The sequence below is a fragment of the Prionailurus bengalensis genome, chromosome E4, assembly GCF_016509475.1.
Source record: "Prionailurus bengalensis isolate Pbe53 chromosome E4, Fcat_Pben_1.1_paternal_pri, whole genome shotgun sequence".
Taxonomy (NCBI): domain Eukaryota; kingdom Metazoa; phylum Chordata; class Mammalia; order Carnivora; family Felidae; genus Prionailurus; species Prionailurus bengalensis.
In genome coordinates this window covers 25035188-25059891 of record NC_057360.1, presented here as the reverse complement: position 1 = coordinate 25059891, position 24704 = coordinate 25035188, and the positions used below count along the sequence as shown (strand labels likewise).

Below are 24704 nucleotides of genomic sequence, written 5' to 3'. Positions count from 1 at the left end.
GAGATCATGACCTGAGTCAAAGTTGGACACTTAACTGACTGAATCACCCAGATGCTCCAGAAAAATATTTTTAAATAACCTTTCAGTGAACTAATATAAAAATAAAACCTTTATTTTTATTTTATTTTTTTTAAGTTAATTTGAGAGAGAGAGAGAGAGAGAGCGAGCAAGTGGAGAAGGGGCAGAGAGAGGGAGAGAGAGAGAATCCCAAGCAGGCTCTTCACTGTCAGTGCAGAGCCCAGTGTGGGGCTGGAACTCCCAAACCATGAGATCATGACCAGAGTCAAATTAAAGAGTTGGACATTGGGGGCTTGGGTGGCTCAGTCAGTTGAGCATCCGACTTTGGCTCAGGTCATGATCTTGCAGTTTGTGGGTTTTAGCCCTGCGTTGGGCTCGGTGCTGACAGCTCAGAGCCTGGAGCCTCTCAAAAATAAATAAACATTAAAAAAAATTTTTTTATTTTAAATGGACAGGGGCACCTGGCTGGCTCAGTCAGTGAGCACGTGACTCTTGATCTCAGGGTCATGAAGTGGGTGTAGAGATTGCTTAAAAAATAAATAAACAGGGGCGCCTGGGTAGCTCAGTCGGTTAAGCGTCCGACGTTGGCTCAGGTCATGATCTCACGGTCCGTGAGTTCGAGCCCCGCGTCGGGCTCTGTGCTGACAGCTCAGAGCCTGGAGCCTGCTTCAGATTCTGTGTCTCCCTCTCTCTCTGACCCTCTCCCGTTCATGCTCTGTCTCTCTCTGTCTCAAAAATAAATAAACATTTAAAAAATTTAAAATAAATAAATAAATAAATAAATAAACAAAAAAACAAACTTTAAAAAAAAAGGACAAATTTAATTCAGCAGTGAGTAAAAATTAAATCAATAACTATTATAAAGTTCTTATACACTTACATATTAACTTTTTGAATATGATAATTTTAACGTTAAGAGGTAAAAAGGTCAAATACCTTACAACTTCCAAGGCCAAAGCAATATCATGATTATCAGAATCTTGACCTTCAACAGGGTAGACTTCCAAGAGAGGTACACTGTGCTCCAGTTCTTCCAAAATCTCATTGACCAAACCCCTTGGAATATTTGCAATATTAGAAGAAAAGGGCTCAGCAACAGATACAGTAACTTTGAAACAAGATGATGAGCTTTGATGTGGTTTACAAATTACCTAAGATAAATATTATAAAATCTGTAGTTACAAATCAAAACAAACCACAAAGATTTTTTCCTCACACGATGTACTTACAAAATTTCTTCTTTTAAATTTTATGATTCCTTTAACCACACACACAAAGTCATTATAGATCAATATTAAATAAAATAACACAATTTTTCAAAGCCCACATTTTTTTAGTTCCAGTATAGTTATCAGTGTTCTATTAGTTTCTGGTGTATAATATAGTGATTCAACAATTCCATATACCACTCAGTGCTCATCAAGATAAGTGTTAATCCTCTCCACCTATTTCACCCATCCCTCCACCCACCTTTCCTCTGGTAACCATCTGTTTGTTCTGTTTGTTCTGTATAGTTGAGAGTTTTTTTGTTTGTCCCTTTTGTTTTCTTTCTTTGTTTTCTCTCTCTCTCTTTTAGTTTTTATTTATTTTGAGAGAGACAGAGGGAGAGTACATGAGAGCAGGGGAGGAGGGAGGGAAGGAGGGAGGGAGGGAGGGAGAGAGAGAGAGAGAGAGAGAGAGAGAGAGAGAGAGAGAAATCCTAAGCAGGCTCTGCACTGTCAGCACAAAGCCTGACTGACGTGGGGCTCGATCTCATGAACCATGAGATCATGACCTGAGATGAAATCAAGAATCAGACACTTAACTGACTGAGCTACCCAGGCGCCCTTCTCTTATTTTCTTTTTTTTTTTTTTTTCAACGTTTATTTATTTTTGGGACAGAGAGAGACAGAGCATGAATGGGGGAGGGGCAGAGAGAGAGGGAGACACAGAATCGGAAACAGGCTCCAGGCTCTGAGCCATGAGCCCAGAGCCCCACGCGGGGCTCGAACTCACGGACCGCGAGATCGTGACCTGGCTGAAGTTGGATGCTTAACCGACTGCGCCACCCAGGCGCCCCTTATTTTCGTTATTAAATTCCACACGTGAGTGAAATCATACAGTGTTTGTTTTTCTCTGGCTTATTTCACTTAGCATTATACTCTCTAGATCCATCCATGTTGTTGCAAATGGCAAGATTTCATTCTTTTTTTTGTGTGTGTGTGGCTTCATAATATTCTGTTACGCACACACACACCCACACATTGTCTTTATCCACTTATCTGTCACTGCACACTTGACCTGCTTACATAATTTGGCTATTGTGAACAATTCTGCAATAAACACAGGGGTGAATTTATCCTTTTGAAGTAGCGTTTTTGTATTCTTTGAATAAATACCCTGTAGTATGAATACTGGATCACTATTTCCATTTTTAGTTTTTTGAGGAACCTCCATACTGTCTTCCAATGGCTGTACCAGTTTGCATTCCCACCAACAGTGCAAAAGTATTCCTCTTTCTCCACATTTTCATCAACACTGTTGTTTCCTGTTTCTGATTTTAGCCATTCTCAAAGGTGTGAGGTAATATCTCATTGTATATCTCTGATGATGAGTGATGAATATCTTTTCATGTTTTCATGTCTGTTGGCCATCTGAATGTCTTCTTTGGAGAAATGTCTGTTCATGTCTTGTGCCCATTTTATAACTGCATTATTTGCTTTTTGAGTGGTGACTTTTATAAGTTCTTTATATATTTTAGATACTAACCCTTTAGCAGAAATGTCATTTGCAAATATCTTCTCCCATTCATTAGGTTATCTTTTAGTTTTTTTGCTTGTTTCTTTCACTGTACAGGAGCTTTCTATTTTGGTCAAGTCCCAATAGTTTATTTTTGCTATTGTTTCCCTTGGCTCAAGAGACCTATCTAGAAAAATGTTACTATGCCTGATGTCAGAGAAATTACTGCCTGTGCTCTGTTCTAGGATTTTTATGGTTTCAGATCTAACATTTAGGTCTTTAATTCATCCTGAGTTTATTTTTGTGTATGGTGTGAAAAGAGGTCCAGTTTCATCCTTTGGCATGTTGCTGTCCAGTTTTCCTAGCACAATTTGTTGAAGAGACAATCTTTTTCTCATTGCATATTCTTGCCTCCTTTGTCAAAGATTAATTGACCATATAGTTTATTTTGGGGTTTTCTATTATATTCCATTGATCTATGTGTCTGTTTTTGTGCCAATACCATACTGTTTTGATTACTACCACTTTATAAAGTATATTTCGAAATCTTGGATTATGATACCTACAGTTTTGTTCTTCTTTTTCAAGATTTCTTTGGCTATCCAAAGCCAATGGAATTTATAGTTCTGTACAAATTTTTGGATGACTTATTCTAGTTCTGCGAAAAATGCTATTGTTATTTTGATAGAGATTGCATTAAATCTGTAGATTACTTTTGGGTAGTGTGGACATTTTAACAATATTTGTTCTCCCAATCGAGAAACATGGAATATCTTTCCATTTTTTGTGTCATCTTCAATTTCTTTCATCATTGTTTTCTAGTTTTCAGAGTACAGGTCTTTCACCTTCTTGGTTAAGTTTATTCCTGGGTATTTTCTTATTTTTGGTGCAATTGTAAATGAAACTGTTTTCTTAATTTCTCTGCTACTTCAGTATTAGTGTATAGAAAAGCAACACATTTCTGTATACTGATTTTGTATCCTGAAACTTTGCTGAACAATCAGTTCTAGTATTTTGGTGGAATCTTCAGGATTTTCTATATATAGTATCAAGTCATAAAGTTTTACTTCTTTCTTACCAATCTGGATGTTTGTTATTTCTTTTTGTTGTCTGATTGCTGTGGCTAGGACTGCCAGTAATATGTTGAATAAAAGTGGTGAGAGTGGACATTCATGTCTTGTTCCTGACCTTAGGGGAAAAAGCTCTGTTTTTCACCAGTGAAAATGATGTTAGCTCTCGATTTTTCATATATAGTTTTTATTGTGTTGAAGTATGTTTCCTCTAAACTTACTTTGTTGAGGGTTTTTATCATGAATGGATATCCTTTGTCTTACTGATGTTATGTACCACATTAATTGATTTGTGAGTACTCAATAACACATCCTAGGAATGAATCCCACTTGGTTGTGGTAATATTTTTAATGTATTGTTGGACTCAGTTTGCTAATATTTGGTGAGGATTTTTGCATCCATGTTCATCAGAGATATTGGCCTGTAGTGCTCTCTCTCTCTCTCTTTAAATTTTTTTAAAGTTTATTTATTTATTTTGAGAGAGACAGACAGCATGAGCAGGGAAGGGGCAGAGAGAGAGAGGGTGAGAGAGAGAATCACAAGTAGGCTCTGCACTGTTGGCATAGAGCCCGATGTGGGGCTTGAACTCATGAAATTGTGAGACCATGACTTGCGTCGAAACTGAGAATCAGATACAGCTGACTGAGCCACCCAGGTGCCCCCCCCCCCTTTTTTTGGTATAGTTTTGGTATCTGGTTTTGGTATCAGAGTAATGCTGGCCTCCTAGAATGAATTTGAAAGCTTTCCTTCCTCTTCTTCTTTTTTTTTGGCGGGGGCGGGGATAGTTTGAGCAGAATATGTATTGTCTCTTTAAATGTTTAGTGGAATTCACCTTTGAAGCCCTCTGGTCTTGGACTTTTGTTTGTTGGGAGTTTTTTTGATTACCAATTCAATTTCATTGCTGATAATTGTTCTGTTCAAATTTTCTGTTTCTTCCTGCTTCAGCTTTGGTAGGTTATATATTTCTAGGAATTGATCTACTTCTTCTAGGTTGTTCAATTTTTTGGCATATAACTTTCCATAATATTCTTAGCATCTTTTGTATTTGTGGTGTTAGTTGTTATTTCTCCTTTTCTATTTCTGATTTTGAGTTCTCTCTGTCTCTTTTAATGAGCTGGCTGAAGGTGTATCAATTTTGTTTACCTTTTCCAAGAACCAACTCCTGGTTTCATAGATCCCTTTTATTGTTTTTTTTTTTTTTTTAGTTTCTGTTTCATTTATTCTGCTCTAATCTTTACCAACTCCTGCATTCTACTTGCTTGGGGTTTTGTTTGTTCCTTGTCTAGCTCATTTAGGTGTAAGGTTAGGTTGTTTGAGATTTTTCTTGCTTCTTGAGGTGGACTTGTATTGCTATAAACTTCTTAGAACAGCTTTTGCTTCATCCCAAAGATTTTGGATGCTGGTGTTTTCAATTTCATTTGTCTCCATGTAATTTTTTATTTCCTCTTTGATTTCTTGGCTAACCCATCATTGTTTAGTAGCATGTTATTTAACCTTCAGGTATTTGTGGTCTTTTTAGATTCTTTCTTGTGGTTGATTTCTAGTTTCACAGCATTGTGGTTGGGAAAAGATGGTATGACTTCGGAATTTCTGAGACTTGTTTTGTGGCCTAACATGTGTGATCTATTCTGGATAATGTTCCATGTGCATTTGAAAAGAATGCGTATTCCACGGTTTTAGGTTGGAATGTTCTGAATATATCTGTTAGATCCACCTGGTCCTGTGTGTCATTCAAAGCTACAGTTTCTTTTTTGATTTTGTCTGGTAATCTATACATTAATGTAAGTGGAGTGTTAATTATAATATTACTATCAATTACTTCCTTTATTTTTGTTATTAGCTGTTTAATGTATTTGGATGCTCCCATTTTGAGTGCATAAATATTCATAATTCTTATATCTTCTTGGTGGATTGTTTCCTTTATGATTATGTAGTGTCCTTTGTCTCATTGCAGTCTTTGTTTTAAAGTCTATTTTGTCTGATATAAGTATTGCTACCTGATTTATTTTCACTTCCAGTTGCATGATAAATGCATTTATGTCCCTTCACTTTTATCTGCACGTGTCTTTAGGTCTGAAATGAGTCTCTTGTAGACAGCATACGGATGGGTCTTGCTTTTTATTCCATTTTGTCACCCTATGTATTTTTATTGGAGAATTTAGTTTTTTAACATTCAAAGTAATTATTGAAACTGGACCATTTTCTTATACCATACACCAAAATAAATTCAAAATGGATTAAAGACCTAAATGTGAGATCTAAAACTATAAAAATCCTAGAGGAGAATACAGGCAGTAATCTCTTTAACATCAGCCATAGCAACTTCTTTCTAGATATGTCTCCTAAGCCAAGGGAAACAAAGGCAAAAATAAACTATTGGGATTTCATCAAAATAAAAAGCTTCTGCACAGTGAAGGAAACAAGCAACAAAACTAAAAGGCAACATACTGAATGATAGAAGATAATTGCAAATGACATATCAAATAAAGGATTAGTATCCAAAATATATAAAGAACTTACAAAACTCAACACCCCAAAACTGAATAATCCAATTAAAAAATAGGCAGAAGACATGAACAAACATTTCTCCAAAAAAGACATTCAGATGGCCAATCGATACATGAAAAGATGCTCAGCATCACTGATAATCAGGGAAATACAAATCAAAATTACAAGAAGATATCCCCTCACACCTGTCAGAATGGCTAAAATCAGCACTACAAAAAACAACAGGTGTTGGTAAAAGATGCAGAGAAAGGGGAACCCTCTTGCACTGCTGGTGGGAAAGCAAACTGGAGCAGCCACTCTGGAAAACAGTATGGAGTTTCCTCAAAAAGTTAAAAATAGAACTACTCTATGAACTCTGTGATCCAGAAATTGTACTGCTAGATATTTACCCAAAAATACAAAAATACTAATTCAAAGGGATACATGCACCCCAAGGTTTATAGCAGCATTATCTACAATAGCCAAATTATGGAAACAGTGTCCATCAATTGATGAATGGATAAAGAAGGCGTGGTATATATACACAATGGCCTGTTATTCATAAAAAAGAAAAAAATCTTGCCATTTGCAACGACATGGATAAAGCTAGAGAGTATTATGCTAAGTGAAATAAGTCAGTCAGAGAAAGACAAATACCATATGATTTCACTCATTTATGGAATTTAAGAAACAAAACAAATGAGCAAAGGGGGAAAAAAAGAGAGGGAGACAAACCAAGAAACAGACTCTTAACTAGAGAACAAATTGATGGTGACCAGAGGGGAGATTGGTGGGGGGATGGGTTAAATAGGTGATGGGGATTAAGGAGTGCACTTGTGATGAGCATTGGGTGTTGTATGGAAATGTTGAATCACTATATTGTGTACCTGAAACTAATATTACACTGTATGTTAACTAACTGGAATTTAAATAAAAACTTTAGGGGCACCTGAGTGGTTTAGTTGGTTAAGCATCCAACTCTTAATTTTGATTCAGGTCATGATCTTGTGGTTCGTGAGTTTGGTCCCATATTGGGCTCCGTGCTGACAGTGCGGAGCCTGCTTGGGATTCTCTCTCTCTCTCCCTCTCTCTCTGCTCCTTGTTTGCTTGCTCGCTCTCCCTCTCAAAATAAATAAATAAACCTTAAAAAAAAAGTTAAAGATTCTCTAAGCTTACTGATAGTGACTATACATGCTTTATATACAGATGTTTAAAAATCAACCATAATCCTATCAACAAAGGTAAACAACCACCATTGACCTTTTCCAGCTTCATTCTACATACTTATATAAGTTACATAATTGGATCGCACTGCATATCTAGTTCTATAATCTTTTATCTTACATACACATTGAGCACTTTCCTAAATCACTAAAAGTTTTTTGTTAATATAAGTTTTACAACTACATAATATCCTATCTTATATCATCCTTTATTTGACCAGCATCCTATTATTAAAGTTTTATGGTATTCCCAATTTTTAATTTTATAAATATCACTTTGATCCCTCAATATATAAATCTTTTTCTGCATTTCTGATTTCTGTAGAATAAATTTCTAGAAATGAACTTTTTCATTTTCATTTTTATTTATTTTTCTGTAGGGGGGGTCTATTTATTTTTATTTTTTCTAGCTTTATTGAAGTAACTGAAATATAATGGGTGAACTATTTTAAAATTCTTAATATATTTTGGCAAACTATTTTCTTTCTTTTCTTTTTTTTTTTAATGTCTTTATTTATTTTTGAGACAGAGAGAGACAGAGCATGAGCAGGGGAGGGGCAGAGAGAGAGGGAGACACAGAATCCAAAGCAGGCTCCAGGCTCCCAGCTGTCAGCACAGAGCCCGACATGGGACTCAAACTCATGGACTGTGAGATCATGACCTGAGCTGACGTCGGACGCTTAACCAACTGAGCCACCCAAACGCCCCTTGGCAAACTATTTTCTACAAAGGTTATAAAACAGTTTCCTTAATTTGTGGAGCACTTTGTAACCAAGATTGAAGATATGCCAGATTTCCTTCCAATCATATGTTTCCAAATTTTTTCCTTGTTATTGTGTGAATCTGTAGCAGGCAGAATAATGGCCCTCAAAGATATCCATGCCTTTATCCTGGGAATCTGTGAATATATTACTTTACATGGTAAAAGGGACTTTGCAAATGTGATTAAGGTTAAGGAATTGAGATGGGAAAGTTATCCTAAATTACCAAGTTAGGCCCATTCTAATCACAAGTCTTAAAAGACATGCACCTTTCCAACCTGCAAAGAACCAGAGAGATACGGTCTGAGAAAGACTTTGAAGTTGGATGAAGGAGACAAGTCATGGAATGCAGGCAGCTCCTAGAGGCTGGAAAAGGCAAGGAAACAGATTCTCCCCTAGAGCCTCCAGAAGGGAATGCAGCCTTGCCTACATCTTCATTTTAGCTTACTGGGCCCATGTTAGATTTTTTTCTATAGAATTGTGAGATAATACATTTGTATTGCTTAAGCCACCAAACTTATGGTGAATTGTTGCAGCAGCAATAGAAAACTAATAGAGCATCTAAAGAAAAAGACTCAGAGAATGAGGTCCGTAGGAATAATTTATTGTGACTTCAGAACAAGGAGAATTATATAGCACTGTTGATACTTCAATCCAAGTAAGATTAAAGAAGCAAAGGCAGACAAAACAATGTCTGAATTGTGCAGCACTACCTTAAAAAGGTCCCAAGAGCTAGCTTCACTGCCACATTATTCAAAGAATTAGAATCTGCCAATATACTATTCTGCTTTTCCCTGTGTTCTCCCCATTTTCTTCCTATCTTTCTAATGATTAAAGGTCTTTGGCAAACCCCTAGCAGATTCTAAAGCAACCTATCTGTGATCCTGCTTGCTACTTTTGGAGTGGAAAAGACAGCAAATAATCAATGGATTGCATGTAAAACCTTAGAACTTGATAGAATTTCTAGGTAATTTTAAGGATCTTTAAAGGTTTTATAGAGTAGAGCGTCTATCATGAAGTGTTGAGAAAAGCCAAGCCAACCATATGCTAGAATACCATCCTCTTTATTTCAGTCAGAAATGCCCTGCTTTAATGTGATGTGTGTATCAGGCTTCCACATAACTTGACTAAAAAAATCCCAAACTTATGCTACCAATATATATATATATTTAAGATAATGATATAGTACTACCTCCTCTTATTTTATCCACATGAAAAAGTCAGAGAAGTCATGAAAGTTCCAGGGAAAAGCTACACAAAATCTGGAGATAAGCAAACCTCAAAGAACACTAAAAACAGAACATTATTGAAAAATAAATCCCACGTTTCTATTATTTTTTTTGTAGTCTCTATGATTGAAAATATGCCATTCTTTATCTGTAAAAATACCACTAACTTACTTTTCCATAGAACATAGAATTGAATTGTTTTCAGGTAGTGTGCAATGTAATGAATTTCAAACACAAATTTTTCTTGTGACCAAAACAGCAGATTTGAAATATCTGAGGCAAGGATACCATTTGTGATTATAGATATTAACGTCTATACAAGGATAATTAATCTCTAAGGGAATCAAACTTATGACATCAAATATGCCACAATATTTAACCTATAAAATAGACTTAAAAAAGCAAAATCTTACCAGATGAAGTGTTGGAAGTTGATGCATTATACTAAAAGGGTACCTTTTCATAGGAAGAAATTTCAAATTTTACCAATAGTTTTCTGATCCACTATTTCTGTCCTAATCTAACTAACCTCATAATTCAGATAAATGAAGATTAAAGGGAAATGATGGGAAAAGGGGGCCCAAGTCTGTTACAGCCTAAATTACTAATTTTAAAGAAATGCACTTTTGAGGGGCACCTGGGTGGCTCAGTCAGTTAAGCATCTGATTTGGGATCAGGTCATGATCTCACGGTGCGTGAGTTCAAGCCCCACGTCAGGCTCTGTGCTGACAGCTCAGAGCCTGGAGTCTGCTTCAGATTCTGTGTCTCCCTCTATCTGCCCCTTCCCCACTTGCGCACTCTCTCTCCCCAAAATAAATAAACATTAAAAAAAAAAAGAAATTCACTTTTGTTATTTAAGCAACTGAAACTAAGCTAATAAATATTGTCTGATACAGTAGATTCCATTTAATGATTAACTGTGCACAGGTAAATGGATGCTAATATCCCCCTTTCTTTTTATTTATATTTTAATTTTTTTATGTTTATTTATTTTTTAGAAAGATAGACAGAGTGTGAGCAGGGGAGGGGCAGAGAGAGGGAGACAGAATCTGAAACAGGCTCCAGGCTCTGAGCTGTCAGCACAGAGCCCGATGAGGAGCTTGAACATACAAAACTGTGAGGTCATGACCTGAGCTGAAGTTGGACGCTTAACCAACTGAGCCACCCAGGCACCCCAACTTCTTTTTATGCTATTAATTTGCTTAGAAACTTAAAATGGACACAATCTTTGTCAATCTCTGTTTACGTATCAAAGCAACAAATTAGTAAGGTCATATTTTCGTCATAAAAAGAACTGATAATTTCACTCAAAAGAACAAAGATCAGGTAAAAATTATTTACCTCAACCAGTATACCAACAAAAGGGATAGAAGCTTCTTCATATTTCACAAAGAATAACTCAGGATTAGTCTTCCAGACGCCAAGCCATTTGTCTTTCAACTTTAATTTTTCTGACAGATATTTACTCATAGCCCCATCAGCATCTTCTGCCTAGCAAAAGAAAAAAATATATATGTAGAAGGATATGTATAAATATTTTTACTGATTTCTATTTATTTATTTTTTTTTTTAATTTTTTTTCAACATTTATTTATTTTTGGGACAGAGAGAGACAGAGCATGAACGGGAGAGGGGCAGAGAGAGAGAGGGAGACACAGAATCGGAAACAGGCTCCAGGCTCTGAACCATCAACCCAGAGCCTGACGCGGGGCTCGAACTCACGGACCACGAGATGGTGACCTGGCTGAAGTCGGACGCTTAACCGACTGCGCCACCCAGGCGCCCCTACTGATTTCTATTTAAATATGGGACCAATATACCCTTACATAACTTTAAAAACCTGGAAAGTCATAGATTTTAACTGAATTTATGTTTACTGGAAATATCATAAACATTAAAACCTTAAAAAGATCTATTCACTCAATAGAGTCATTCAGTGCTGAGACATCTACTTGTTATTTATATTTAAGTAATTTGTTTTATTAATCCACTGAGGAGGAAGAACTGCAATTATACCCTTAAAAATAGTAATTATCATATTAAAAATAGCAATTATTTTTTGAACTTTAGAGATATAATAACCTATTTAAAACATATTCATACATAAAAATTTAAGACAGCACTCCACTCTATAAACAAACAAGCATATTAAGCATTCAATAAATGCTGCCCATTTGATTTTTTAAATTTCAATTCAGCTACCTCAACTACTGTGAAACTCAGTCATTACACCTCTGCTTAATGACACAATAATTTATATATATAAACGTTTTTCAACTGCCTTTCAGAGACTTCATCTTCTCCAACCCTCAGTATCAGATATAATTAGGCCATTAATAGTGTCCTAGTTTTATTGTAATGGTGTTTTTATTTTTTTGTTTAAAATTTTTCTTAATGTTTATTTACTTTTGAGAGAGAGAGAGAGAGCGCGCAAGTGGGGGCAGAACAGAGAAAGAGGGAGACACAGAATCTGACAGAGCCCGACATGGGACTCGAACTCGTGAACTCGGACATCATGACCTGAGCCCAAGTCGGATGCTCAACCGACTGAGCCATCCAGGTGCCCCGCAGCCCCCACAGGTTCTTTACCTGCCCCATCCGTTGGAAATTAAGTTTCTATTTTTCAATTCTGATTATTATCGGTGCAATGAATAGCTTTGTACACAAAATCTCTTGCTATAACTTAAAAAACAACAACAAAATAGGTTAGAATCATCTTTGCTCTAGTCAGTGTTGCCAGGTACCGACGGATCTTGGATCCGAAACACCATTCCACATCGCAGACTCACGTCTGGGAACCGCGAAGTGTAGACCTGTTCAGTCCGGGAGCCACAAAGTGTCGACACGTTCAGTACTGTCCGGTGGAAGTCAAGGCTAAGTCATCGTATCTCAAATCGTCAAATGGGAAAACGTAAGCTGTAAACCTGGGCACCGGTGAGGCCTATCGATCTCCGGGTGTTGGAAGCTCCCAGAAAGCTGGGAAGCGCTCCACCGCGCCGCCCCCCTAATCGGTGATGGCCTTTGGGACGGAACTCCTAACGGTAACGCGCTGGGGCCGGGCCGGGTGCCCCGGGGAAGGCGGAGGCCCCGCCGACGCCGAGTCACCTGAACTCTGGGAACCGCAGGCTCTGTCGGTGCCCCGCGGGGAGGACCCCGCTTCCTCGCGCCGGCCTCTCACCTTACAGCCCTGCAGCACCTCGTCGCAGTAGAGCGCCACCTTCTCGTCGCGCCACATCCCCCTCATGGGGAACATGCAGACTGGGGGCAACGGCCGCGCCTCCTCTTCATCCTCCTCCGGCACCGACAGGAGGGGCTCGTCCTCCTCCACCTCCGCCCCCTCCTCCTCCTCCTCCCCCACCTCGGCCCCCTCGGCCCGGCCTTGGGCGTGAGAGGCCGGCAGGAGCTGCAGCCGCCTCCGGGCCGCCTCCCGGCCCGCCTTCGCCTTCACCGGGCGCGGGGACGCCACCACCGACCGCACCCGGGATGCGGCGCTCTTCAGGGTCCCTACCGCCCCGGTGGGCGCGGACACCCCTTTCTCGCCTCGCCTGTCGGGGCTGGCGGTCCGGACGGAGTCCTCCGGCCCGGGAGCCCTGGCCCCCGACGCCATCTCCCCACACCGCAAGGGCCGGCTGCGGCCGTTGGCCGCTTTTCCCGCCCGGAGCCCGCTGGCCAATGGGCCGGCAGCACCTGCGGAGCCCGCAACGAGCGCAGGGACCTCGAGCGGCGCCAGGCAGGGGTGAGTGAGGTGGGGGATGGGGTGTTCGGGTGGGGGTGGGGGCTGGGGGGCGCGGCTCGGGGCGGGAGCGGGGTGGGGGGACGCGCGGGGTGCTGCGGGGCGGGGCCGAGGTGGAGCGTGAGGCACTCGTCGCGGCGCTCCCGCTAGATGGCGCCCCCACGCATAATGCTCCCCCTACTGCGCGTCGCCGTTCCCCGTGGAACCACCCGGTGACAGAATTCTCCCCGCAGGGCCCTCCTACGTCTTCAGGGTACTTGTGAGTCACCCCCCCTCCCCCCCTCCCAGGTCATCAGGACCTAACTAATACACCTCCTACCACCATACACACACGCGTGTCTGTGCAAACACAACCAGAAAGAAAATTTAGTTTTTACACTGGAGACCATAGTACCTGTGTTCATAACCAAAGGACACTCAAGTGACAAATCCAGAGACCTAGATTTTACCCTATCTAGTCACACGGGTCCCAAAAGAAAGCTTGCTTTACATTTTGAACAAGACACTCATTTTCTGTCGCAAAGGATACGTTAGTCTATTTTCATGTCTCTGCTGTGCTGCTCAAAATTCTCATAAACGATTATTTTATGAAACCGTTCAACTAGACTCAAATTTCCAGCTGGAAATTTTGCTGTGTGCAAACTACAAATGCCCTCACAGTAGAGGTCTGCTCAAGATAACGCATTTTGGAGAAGAACAGAGACCACTGGTTTCTGTTACATTACTGTTAAAAGTACATGGATCCAGTTGGAATACTTTCTGTTTACACTCCAGCCCTGAAGTACTGTGCTAGGGCCAACAGCTCCCACAAAGAACAGCATTGGGAAAACACCTGCCTCCCTTCACACTTATCTGGAAGGACACTGTGTTAAGTTTGGAGTTTATTTTGAGGAAAATATTAGTATTCATGTTACTGTAGTTCAGGGAGTAATTACAACATTTATCATGTTTTGACTCTAAGTTTATTCCTTTTCTCAGGAGTCTTGGATTTTGTTTAAAATTGTACCTAGCCACAGATTTCACTCACCACAAGTAAAAACTAGATATGCTAGCATTTCTTCAAAAGCTTCCAAAACAAAATCCCCCAAAAACAAACCAAAAACACCCAAAAAACAAAAACCGCACACCACAAGCAAAGATTTGTAGAAACCTACTATGTGCCAGGCAATGCATAGATGCCAAAGATATAGAAATAAAAGACAGAATTCCTATCCTCATAATCTTTTCTTATTAAAAATTGTTTTTTAAATGTTTGTTTTTGAGAGAGAGAGAGACAGAGTGCAAGTAAGGGGAGGGGCAGAGAGAGAGGGAGACACAGAATCGGAAGCAGGCTCCAGGCTCTGAGCTGTCAGCACAGAACCCAAAGCAGGGCTTGAGCTCATGAACCGTGAGACCATGACCTGAGCCAAAGTCCGAAGCTTAACCGACTGAGCCACCCAGGTGCCCCTCTCCTCCCCTTTAAGGCCTTTTCCTTGCCAATAAAATGGTGAGTAACAGTTTGTGGTGGAGTTTTGCTGCTGAGGTAGTGCCTGAGGCATACCCCATCAAGGTTGAATCAGCATCTGCCTTCCTACAGCAGTTAAAACAATTCTCACATTTTATTAGTGCTTCTAACTAGCAGGGCTTTGGGTGGTACATGAGGCCTGCTCTATTCTCTGTCTTGGGGGGTAAAAACTCATTTCCCCTCTTTTTCTTTGGAGGCTTTTCCTTGAATTGGCTTTTCCTTCCCACTGAAGTGTTGGTTGTCGATCGGGGCCCCAGGTGGAAAGGGCAGGCTGCTGCCAGGTGTGTGTGGGCTCAGGACTAAGAGGTACAAGAGAATCTGTGGTGCCTGCATACGTGGGCTAGTGTCCACACCGGGTTTCATGGCCAGAACCTCTGGTCTTGTTTCTTACAAAGACCTGGCTATGGCAGGGGGGTGCCTGGCTATGGCAAAATTGAACTTGAGAAATCTAAGGTCCTGGACATCTTTCTTTATCTCTTGTTTCCAAGGATCTGACCTGTAGCCATTGTTCTATCTTGCTTCACTTCAAATGTCCTTCCTGCTTGTCTCAACCTGTCAAAATTCTCCTAGGCCAGATTCCAATACATATCTCTCTTCAGAACTAGCATTTTTCTCCTCTGTGCCTCTCAGAGTACTTTCTGCAGTATTAGACACACTGAAAACACTTCATGTACAGGGACAGATATTTTTTATCCCCGGTACTTAGCACAGTCCTTGCACATAACTAGTAAAAGTTTTAAGAAGTGTCCTACTACAGGAGTATAAGAAATATTTTTTCCAACATCTGAGTTGAAATGTGTATATGTTTTCTCCTCCCCTAAGATGTTACTTCCTTGATACCCACTCAGGATCAGGTTCTACTCATCTTTACGTCCGCTGCGGGACTTACATAGCATGTGGATTAAATTCTACAGATTAATGTGAATATTCACAGGCTGTTAACTGTCTTTGTGTTGGGCTGTGTGGGGGAGCTCTAGGTTAAATCCACAGGCTGTCTCCAATATACAAATGATGTAAGTTACAAAAGCTTTGGGGCACCTGGGTGGCTCAGTTGGTTAAGCGTCCCACTCTTGATTTGAGCTCAGGTCATTTTGGAGCCCAGCCTCAGGCTCAGCACTGACAGTGTGGAGCCTTCTTGGGATTCTCTGTCTCCCTTTCTCTCTGCCCCTCCCCAACTCACATGTTTGCATGCACATGCTTGCTCACTGGCTCTCTCTCAAAACAAACTTAAAAAGATAAATTACAAAAGCTTATTTTAAAATCAGAACTCATTATTGTCTATCAGAAAAATGTTTCTTATCAAACCTTCTTCTCTTCCTAGGTCACTATGAAGCAGAAAGTAGGCTTATAAATTCTTATAATCTTTCAGTCCCTGAACAGTAACCCTTTGAGATCTTTTTTTCTTTTTTGCTCTCAGTGGGAAAGAACAAAGCACTGATAAATAATAATAACAGCTGGCCGTAGGCAAAACAAAAATAGATAAGACTCACTGACATCTCAGAGATCCACCCAGGTTCAGAGTTCCCTTGATGTTTCATTATTATCTAGAGTAGGGACTTGGCGTCAGTAGAACAGATCTACTTGATAGAAGTACAGAGATGTAGTAGGGCCTGGAGTGTAATAAAACTAGCTCTGGGACTGGGGAGATGTACTGGAGAGACATTAGAGACCTGGTGGATTCACCTTCCTTTCCTCCTGGTGATGATCAACATGAATTCAGGGGACGGGCTGGGACCAGAATTAAGAGGGACTGGGGCAGCAAAGAGAAAAGAACACTTTTTTTTTTTTCATGTTATAGTTATGTATTGCTCATCCACTTTGGGCTGGCATTAGGTGCTGGGGATATAGCAAAAAACATAAAAATCTCTGAGCTTACATTCTGAATGGGGAGATAAAAAATAAACAATTTTTTAAAGTAAAATTCCCAAGAGAAACAAAACATGTCCACACAAAAACTTGCACAAGAATGTTCAGAGCAGCTTATTACAATACTCAAAAACTGAACAGAACTCAAGTGTCCATCAGTTGATAAACAGAAAAAGGAAATGTGGTGTAATCCACACAATGAAATATTATTTGGCCATTAAAAGAGATGAAGTACTAAAAACAAAAAGAAGAAGAAGAAGAAATGAAGAACTGATACACACAACGTGGAAGAACCTCGAAAACATGCTGAGTGAATGAAGTCAGTCACAAAAGCCCACAGAACATATGATTCCATTTGTATGAAATGTCCTGAATAGGTAAATCTGTAAGGACAGAAGCAGACTAGTGATTGCCTTGGACTAGGGGCAGTGGGATGGTTTGAGGGGAAATGGGAACTGATTGCTAATGGGTCCAGGAGTTCTTTTGGGGGTGATGAGAATGTACTACAATTGATTGTAATGAAAATTGTACAACTTTGAGAATACACTAAAAACCATTGAGTTGCATGTGTTAAATAGGTGAATTGTATGGTATGTGAATTAAAGGCAATTTGGAAAAGTAAAATGTATAGAGGTAAGTGCTATGAGAATGATAAAAATATATGGCAGGGAGCAGAGATGCGGGAGTTTGTGAGGGTAGGGCTGGGGATACAATTTTCACAGAGTTGAGAGGGGAGGTCTCACTCGTAGGTGGCATTTGAGTAAGGATCTAAAGGAGGTCAAGAGGAAAATCTTGGACTTTGGTAGTTGCAAGGGAAAGAAAGTTTTTTCCATCACCCAGTTATTTCCGGAGGGCAATTCAGGTATGTGGAACACAGGTAAATAAGGAGTAACTACAGTTTTTGAAAGTCCATAATACTACTAACGTATTATCTTCATGTTTCCTTACACGATAAGCATCTAAATAGGGCTGACGTTGGTCAGAAAACACTAACTGGGTACATCGGGGGATTCAGGAATTTTCGAAGTTTTGTATGACGGAGATTGTTTTTATCGTTTTGGATAGGATTCTGCGAAATGCTGTTGTATTTATTTGTTTTTCCATTTGTTTTTCTCGATTGAATAAACAAATAAATATTAATAAGCACTTCATTCAGCAATTTATTCCCAACTACTTTAAATTTTCCTCTCTTAGGACACTAACAGTTCCCTCTTCCTTAACTCTGTGACCTTAACTTTGAGAACAAATACTCTGATGGGACCCCCCTAGGTCAGCGCGGCTCTTTTGGAAGGCATGTAACTCCTCATTTTTGGCCAGAAGAGGGCACTAGAGAGCTTTTGGGCTGTTTGAGGGCCCCAATCCCAAAGGGCTAGGTGGAGCCTAAAGTGATCCTTTAGCCCAGCCAGCTCCAGCCCTGACTCAGAAGCAGACTGCACACCACTTTGCTGGAGGACAAGCGCAGACACATTTCTCTAATGTCTCACACTTCTTTAACCACACACGTGATGTTCTGCTACATCTTCAAGCTTTGGCAGTGTGTACTAACTCCCTGATACTTGTTTTGTGCTCTATTGTTTTTAGCTCTTTTTGAGGGAAATACAAGGTTGTAATTTAATTTTACATTAATCACACACACACAAAAGAATCACCAGACATGTTTCATGGCACATGGATTCCACTAAAGAGAGGCAATACAGGATATGGACAAGGAATAGCCTAAAACCACTGACAATACCTTCCCTGGTACAAAGCTAATGGCCCAAACTTGCCTTAATAATGCTCAGAAGTCTTACATTTCAATCTAACAGTAAAGGACACTAAGAATGACAATGACAATAGCTAATTAGCCTGTATTTTGAAAAGTACATAGATATTTAATAGTAGGGCAAATATTTTAAATTGATGATGGCCAGTGTAAGATACTCATTCTCAACCACTGTTGACAGGAGTAGATATTGTTAAAGACATTCAGGAAGGCAATTTGACAAAATCTTTCAAAATGTTCAATGTGTCTAACTTCAGTCCAGAATGCCATCTTTAGACATCAGTTGCCCAGAAATGCTGGTATATGTGCTTAAAGGTATATGTAATAATTATAGTGACGATAATAACATTTAGCACTTAATAGGTGCCAGATAGGTTGAAGAACTCTACATATATTGACTAATGTCATTCTAAAAATAGCCCAGCGATCCTCACTTCATGATGAGGAAACAGGGAGAGAGGTTAAGTAACAGCCATGAGTGTTGGAGCCAGGATTCAAATACAGGCAGTCTGACTAAAGAGTTTATGCTCTTAATCAAGACACTATGCAGTACAGGGTATTTACTGTAGCATTGCTTATAATAGTATAAAACTGGAAATGATCTACCTACGTCTGGTGGAATGCCTAAATCACTGATGATACATCCATTTTATCCAAATGAGGCCAATCTAGATGCCCTGACTTAGAAAGAGCCCCAAAGGCATATGGTAGGGAAAATGGGCAGGGAGGGAAGCAATTCTCAGACTAATGCATATAATATGATCCCATTTGTGGTTTTTTAAATTTCATATTTGTATTTGGACATATATACAAGCATAGAAAAAGGATGGAAAGACCTACAGACATCAAACTGTACTAACTGTAAGGAGGACAGTGGTTTTGAGGACGGGGGTGTTTGCAAATGGGAAATTTCACGTTTTACCCTGTGTAGTTCTGAATTACTTAAATGTTTAAAAATAAACTATATTTATACACTATAGGAATACCCTTTCAAAGAGGGAAAATGATGTGGGTAACAATAGAAGGTAATCTTAGCAAGCCGTCCAATCCACCCCTTCACGTCACAAATGAGGAAGCTGAAGTCTTAAGAGGTACAATGGAGCGTGTGCTGTTATATGTGCAGTGGCTGAGCTAAGCTATCGAGGCTGCCAGCTTGACTTCTGCCCCAGGGTTCTTTGCGTTGCACCATTTTGCCTTTACCCTGATAAAACGTCTGAAAATGATATGCACTGTCTTTAAAAAAATTTTTTTTTAACGTTTATTTATTTTTGAGAGACAGGCGTGAGCAGGAGAGGGGCAGAGAGAGGGAGACACAGAATCCAAAGCAGGCTTCGAGCTCTGAGCTGTCAGCACAGAGCCTGATGTGGGGCTTGAACCCACAAACAGTGAGATCGTGACCTGAGCCGAAGTCAGACGCTTAACCAACTGAGCCACTCAGGTGCCCCTGTTATACACTCTCTTAATGTGATTTTACAGTTACGTTTTATCTCAGAGATTTGTAATCATCTGGTCTTTAAAAAGTTTCAGGGGCGCCTGGGTGGCGCAGTCGGTTAAGCGTCCGACTTCAGCCAGGTCACGATCTTGCGGTCCGTGAGTTCGAGCCCCGCGTCGGGCTCTGGGCTGATGGCTCGGAGCCTGGAGCCTGTTTCCGATTCTGTGTCTCCCTCTCTCTCTGCCCCTCCCCCGTTCATGCTCTGTCTCTCTCTGTCCCAAAAATAAATAAACGTTGAAAAAAAAATTAAAAAAAAAAAGTTTCAGAAGGTATATAATGTCAGTCATTAGATCAATGAATATTTATTAAATCAAATAATTAGATATTACTAATTAGATGCTTTTTGTTACATGCCAGGCACTGCTGTGATGCCTGAAAATACAATGTTGATCAAGAAAAAAAAAAAGAAAAGGTGTCGCCCTCAAGAATTATGGAAACATGTTCACCACATAACCATATATGAAAAACCCCCAAAACATGAAGCTGTATATGCTGGAAGAAAATGCACAAAATTGTTAAAGGCATTGTCTGAGGAGTGTTAGGGTGTTTTGTGTGGTTCTTTACAGATTTCCATGTTTTATTTTTTCCAGAAGTTTCCAATTTGCATGTATTTCTTTCACAGTCAGAGAAATATATTTTAAAGAATCAAATAGCTCTTTGTCTGAGCTTGAAGCATGTTGAATTATATGAAAAGGGAAGAAGGTCATTATACTGGAGGAAATGAAATGTTTCCGGTGGGGAAGAAAGGCTTGGGCAAGCTGTTTTATCCCTGACACTAAACTGTGATTCTATGGAATTCTCAGAGAAAAGGCTTCTCAAAGGGCACTGCATGGAGGTGGGAGACATCTTTTGTCACACTACCAGCGAGAATATTAAACAATATACTTCAGGGGAAAGAATACTAGAAGCCAGGTACACACTAGCGGTTTAGTCCTCAGGCTTTAGAGACTGACACCTAGGCTCAACCCCTTTCTCGCTGTGCAACCTTGAGAAATATACTTGCCTTTCTGAACTTCAGTTTCTCCATCTATAAGTGGAAATAAGATAGATATCATATCATTGGGTGGTTATGAGAGTTAAATGAGATAATGTATATAAAAAGTTCAAAATTGAAAACAAAAATTAAAAAAAAACAAAACTTAAAACCATGGTTGTCACATAGTTGCGCTTAGTTTATGTTACTAATTCTCACTTCCGTGACCATCCCCCTCACCCCCACACACAGTCCACACACATATTAGCACTTGCACACTAAAAACACAGGTTATGCCAGAGAGAACATGTCGTCAATGCTGTTTCAGGCAGTCATGCAAATTAGTTCATTTACCCTAAATTGGACTAGAAATAGAACAGCCCTACATATTAAAATATAATGATAGGGAATGAACCCCATGACCTTTCCTTTCACATTATTGCTCAGGTGTCCTCCCTGCCCATAGAAATAGGTCCTGGGATGCCTGGCTGGCTCAGTCAGAAGAGCGTGCAACTCTTGATCTCGGGGTCGTGAGTTTGAGCCCCACATTGAGTGTGGAGATTACTTAAGACAATGAACTTAAAAAAAAAAAGAAATAGGTCTTAACATTTTACTATATCTATTGCTTTATTTTTCAAACTCCTTAAAAGTAACCAGTAATGGAAGGACTCTGAAGAACAATGGTCACATAGTAATATAAGAGAGTTTAGCCCCAAATGCCAGAGGTCCCAAATAAGCAAAGGCTTGGCTGCTCCCCTGACATGTAACCAGCCCAGCTATCTAATTTGAAGAGACCACATGGGCTCAGCATGGAGGATACCCATGGCACCCGTGGTGACTTAACCCTTACCCACTGTCCAGCACCACAAGTTTGGAGCTTCAGCACTTTGATACTTTGAGGAACCATTTGCCGAAGACTGTATCTTTGTGTAATAATGCAGCACGTGCTAGATTTTGAAGGAAAGTAAAACAGTTCATTAAACTACCAGTGAAATCATAAGATCACTTTCCAACAAGTAGTTCGACTGCTGAGAGCCATCTCGCAATCATGAAGGAAGCCAGACTGATGCAAAGCCAGCACAAACAAGAAACAGAAAGAAGGAAAGCCAGAGCCCTGATCCAACTATGCCTGAAGCTTGGAACCACTTCTGGACTCCTCAATTATATGGGCCAATAAACCCCAATGCTTTTTAAAAAATAATGGATAGTTTAAAAAACAATGGATAGTTCATATTGCATGTATTAGCGAAGCAAACAGATACTCAGTAGAACAAGTGAGTTTCCTATTCTGGTTTTGAAAACTTAGGGAGCATGAACTTATGCAGAGTCGCACCAAAGTTTTTGCAGTAGTGTGTTTGTTCCCCATCACTAGCAATTCCAAATTCGATTTCTTTTGGAATATGTTTTGGAATCTTAACTCAGATTCATTTAATATATATTACAAATCTAAGCCGTAGGTATGTTTTACTGGTGAACATATTTCATAAGTCAACTTATTGGTTGGAGGTTTGGAAGGCTCACCAAGTGAAGGAATTGCTGCTGGGTAAGAGGTGCCAGAGCACCGGCTGACCTGGGGCTCCTGCCAGATCAGAGCCGGCTGAGGGAACAAACACTGTTTCTAGGGTGTCACTCACCCATCTTTCTTCTGTGGGATTTGTTGCTGGAGGGAACATACCAAGCACTAAGGAAAGGGGAAGTGAGCTACATTTTAGATAAGGAACTGTTTGACTTAAACAGGATTTCTCCATGCCCTTCTCTTTGATCTCGGAGAGAATAAGAGGAAAGAAACATGCCAGTGGAGAGGTAAATGAGAAGAGCAGCCATGTCTTTGCCTCATGAATGCCGAGAAACTTGAGACATTGAATACTTCTAACTGGCTCTTGCTTGTTTAGAGTTAAAAAGCCCCCTTCCCCAATAGTAATGGAGAATTGGAAAACTCCAGGCAAGGCTAGTTCAAAGCAGGTACCAATTTGACTTATCAATGTAATTCATTTTATCTTGTAGCCTTGAAAAGTTAATGCCTTTTTAAAGAAGGTAGGATCAGAGGGTAAATAATGGAATGGCTTGAGGTATAATGATTGGGGATGGCTTGGGACATACACCCCCTCCTGGGTATAAAACAACCGGAGATTTCATTGCATTCGTAATCAAGTACATCTCCCCAGCCAAGAATTGAAAGCACTCCATGAATTGGTCCATGTTTCTTTTCTAGCCTTGTCTCCTTATCCCATACCTTTCATGCCATTTATTACCTTTGGGCTTTTGTTCAAGCAGCTCCATTCCTGCCTGGAATTTCCTCATGTCTCCCTTCCCCTAGTATCTGCCCTGTATCACAGTTGTTCATGTGTTTATCTTCCATGCTTGGTTTCCTGCTCAGAATGCAAGAACCATGCCTCTTTCAACTTTGAGCCTCCATCTATGAACTTTGCACATATTTTATATAGATCGTAGACTCAGTGCCTTCCCATTTTCTTATAGTATTATGTACTACCCATAATAATAGTTCCCCTTTATTCACTCAAACACTTTTTTAATGTTTGTTTGTTTGTTTTAGAAGAAATTCTTTTATTCTGATAAAAGGCATCTAAGAAAAACCTATAGCTAACATAATTCTTATTGGTGAAATACTGAATTTCCTCCTAAGATTGGGAATGTGTTCAGGATGTTTATTTTTGAGAGAGAAAGAGATGGAGCACAAGCAGTGAGGGGCAGGGAGAGAGGGAGACATAGAATCTGAAGCAGGCTCCAGGCTCCGAGCTATCAGCACAGAGCCCGATGTGGGGCTTGAACTCACAAACTGCAAGATTATGACCTGAGCTGAAGTTGGACACTTAACTGAGCCATCCAAGAGCCCCATATTCACTCAAACACGTTTTTTTTTTTTTTTTTTTTTTTTTTCAACGTTTATTTATTTTTGGGACAGAGAGAGACAGAGCATGAACGGGGGAGGGGCAGAGAGAGAGGGAGACACAGAATCGGAAACAGGCTCCAGGCTCTGAGCCATCAGCCCAGAGCCCGACGCGGGTCTCGAACTCACAGACCGCAAGATCGTGACCTGGCTGAAGTCGGACGCTTAACCGACTGCGCCACCCAGGCGCCCCTCAAACACGTTTTTAAAAGCTCTACATATATCAACTCATTTAAAGCACACAACACTGCTATGAGGTTGGTTACCATTATTATTCACAGTTTATAGCTAATAAGTAGCAGACAGAGATTTGAATCTAGAAAGTCTGGTTCCAGAAGAGTCTCATCTTTTCTGAGTTTGGTATCTACATGACAAGAAGATTAAATCAGAAATGACAAGCTGCTGGTTTTTTCTACTGTCTTTTTTTTTTTTTTTTTGAGTCTCAGGAAGTCTTAAATATCAAATCATTTTATCTGGAAATCTTGTGTAAAATTGGACTGGAATGACTTCAAGACAGTAAGATATGGATTGTGTTTTCAAATGGCATTTTTATGAAAAATCTAATTATTCCTTTTCAGCATCCAGAACTCAACCTAAGTCCCATCATCCACAGCTGTACCACTGTGAGCAAAAATCCAGGGCCAAAGAGAGACTGAGAGAATAAATACTCCTGGAAAGTTGTTTCTAGCCAGAAAGTAAATATGGTCAAACAATGGAGCATGGTTGTGGTATTTTTCAGATATGAGCTGAATTCAGCATGGTGTGTTACCAAGCTGAATTTACTCAGCACGAAATGTTCCAATTCACAGGGAGATGTGGGGAAGAACCCCAGTTTCCTTTACTTGCAACTGGAAATTTTGGAGGAAGATTAAGTTCAAAAGTTATTTTCCTCAGTCTAAAGTTTACTTTTGGGTTTTAAGGACTTCGTGGCTTCTCAGGACATCAAGGCAAAGCAT

General features: G+C 40.0%; 1 protein-coding gene across 1 annotated transcript in view; it reads right to left on the bottom strand.

Annotated features, from left to right (window-relative positions):
* Nucleotides 1–13249, bottom strand: part of SHCBP1L (SHC binding and spindle associated 1 like) — a 37340-nt gene extending 24091 nt beyond the window's left edge. Inside the window, exons 1-3 of the mRNA XM_043567869.1 lie at nt 12686–13249; nt 10849–10998; nt 955–1169 (exon numbers count right to left, since the gene is read on the bottom strand). Coding sequence (XP_043423804.1) covers nt 955–1169; nt 10849–10998; nt 12686–13114 — 794 coding nt within the window. The 5' untranslated portion in view covers nt 13115–13249. The remainder of the gene's footprint in view (nt 1–954; nt 1170–10848; nt 10999–12685) is intronic.
* Nucleotides 13250–24704: the final 11455 nt, after the last annotated feature.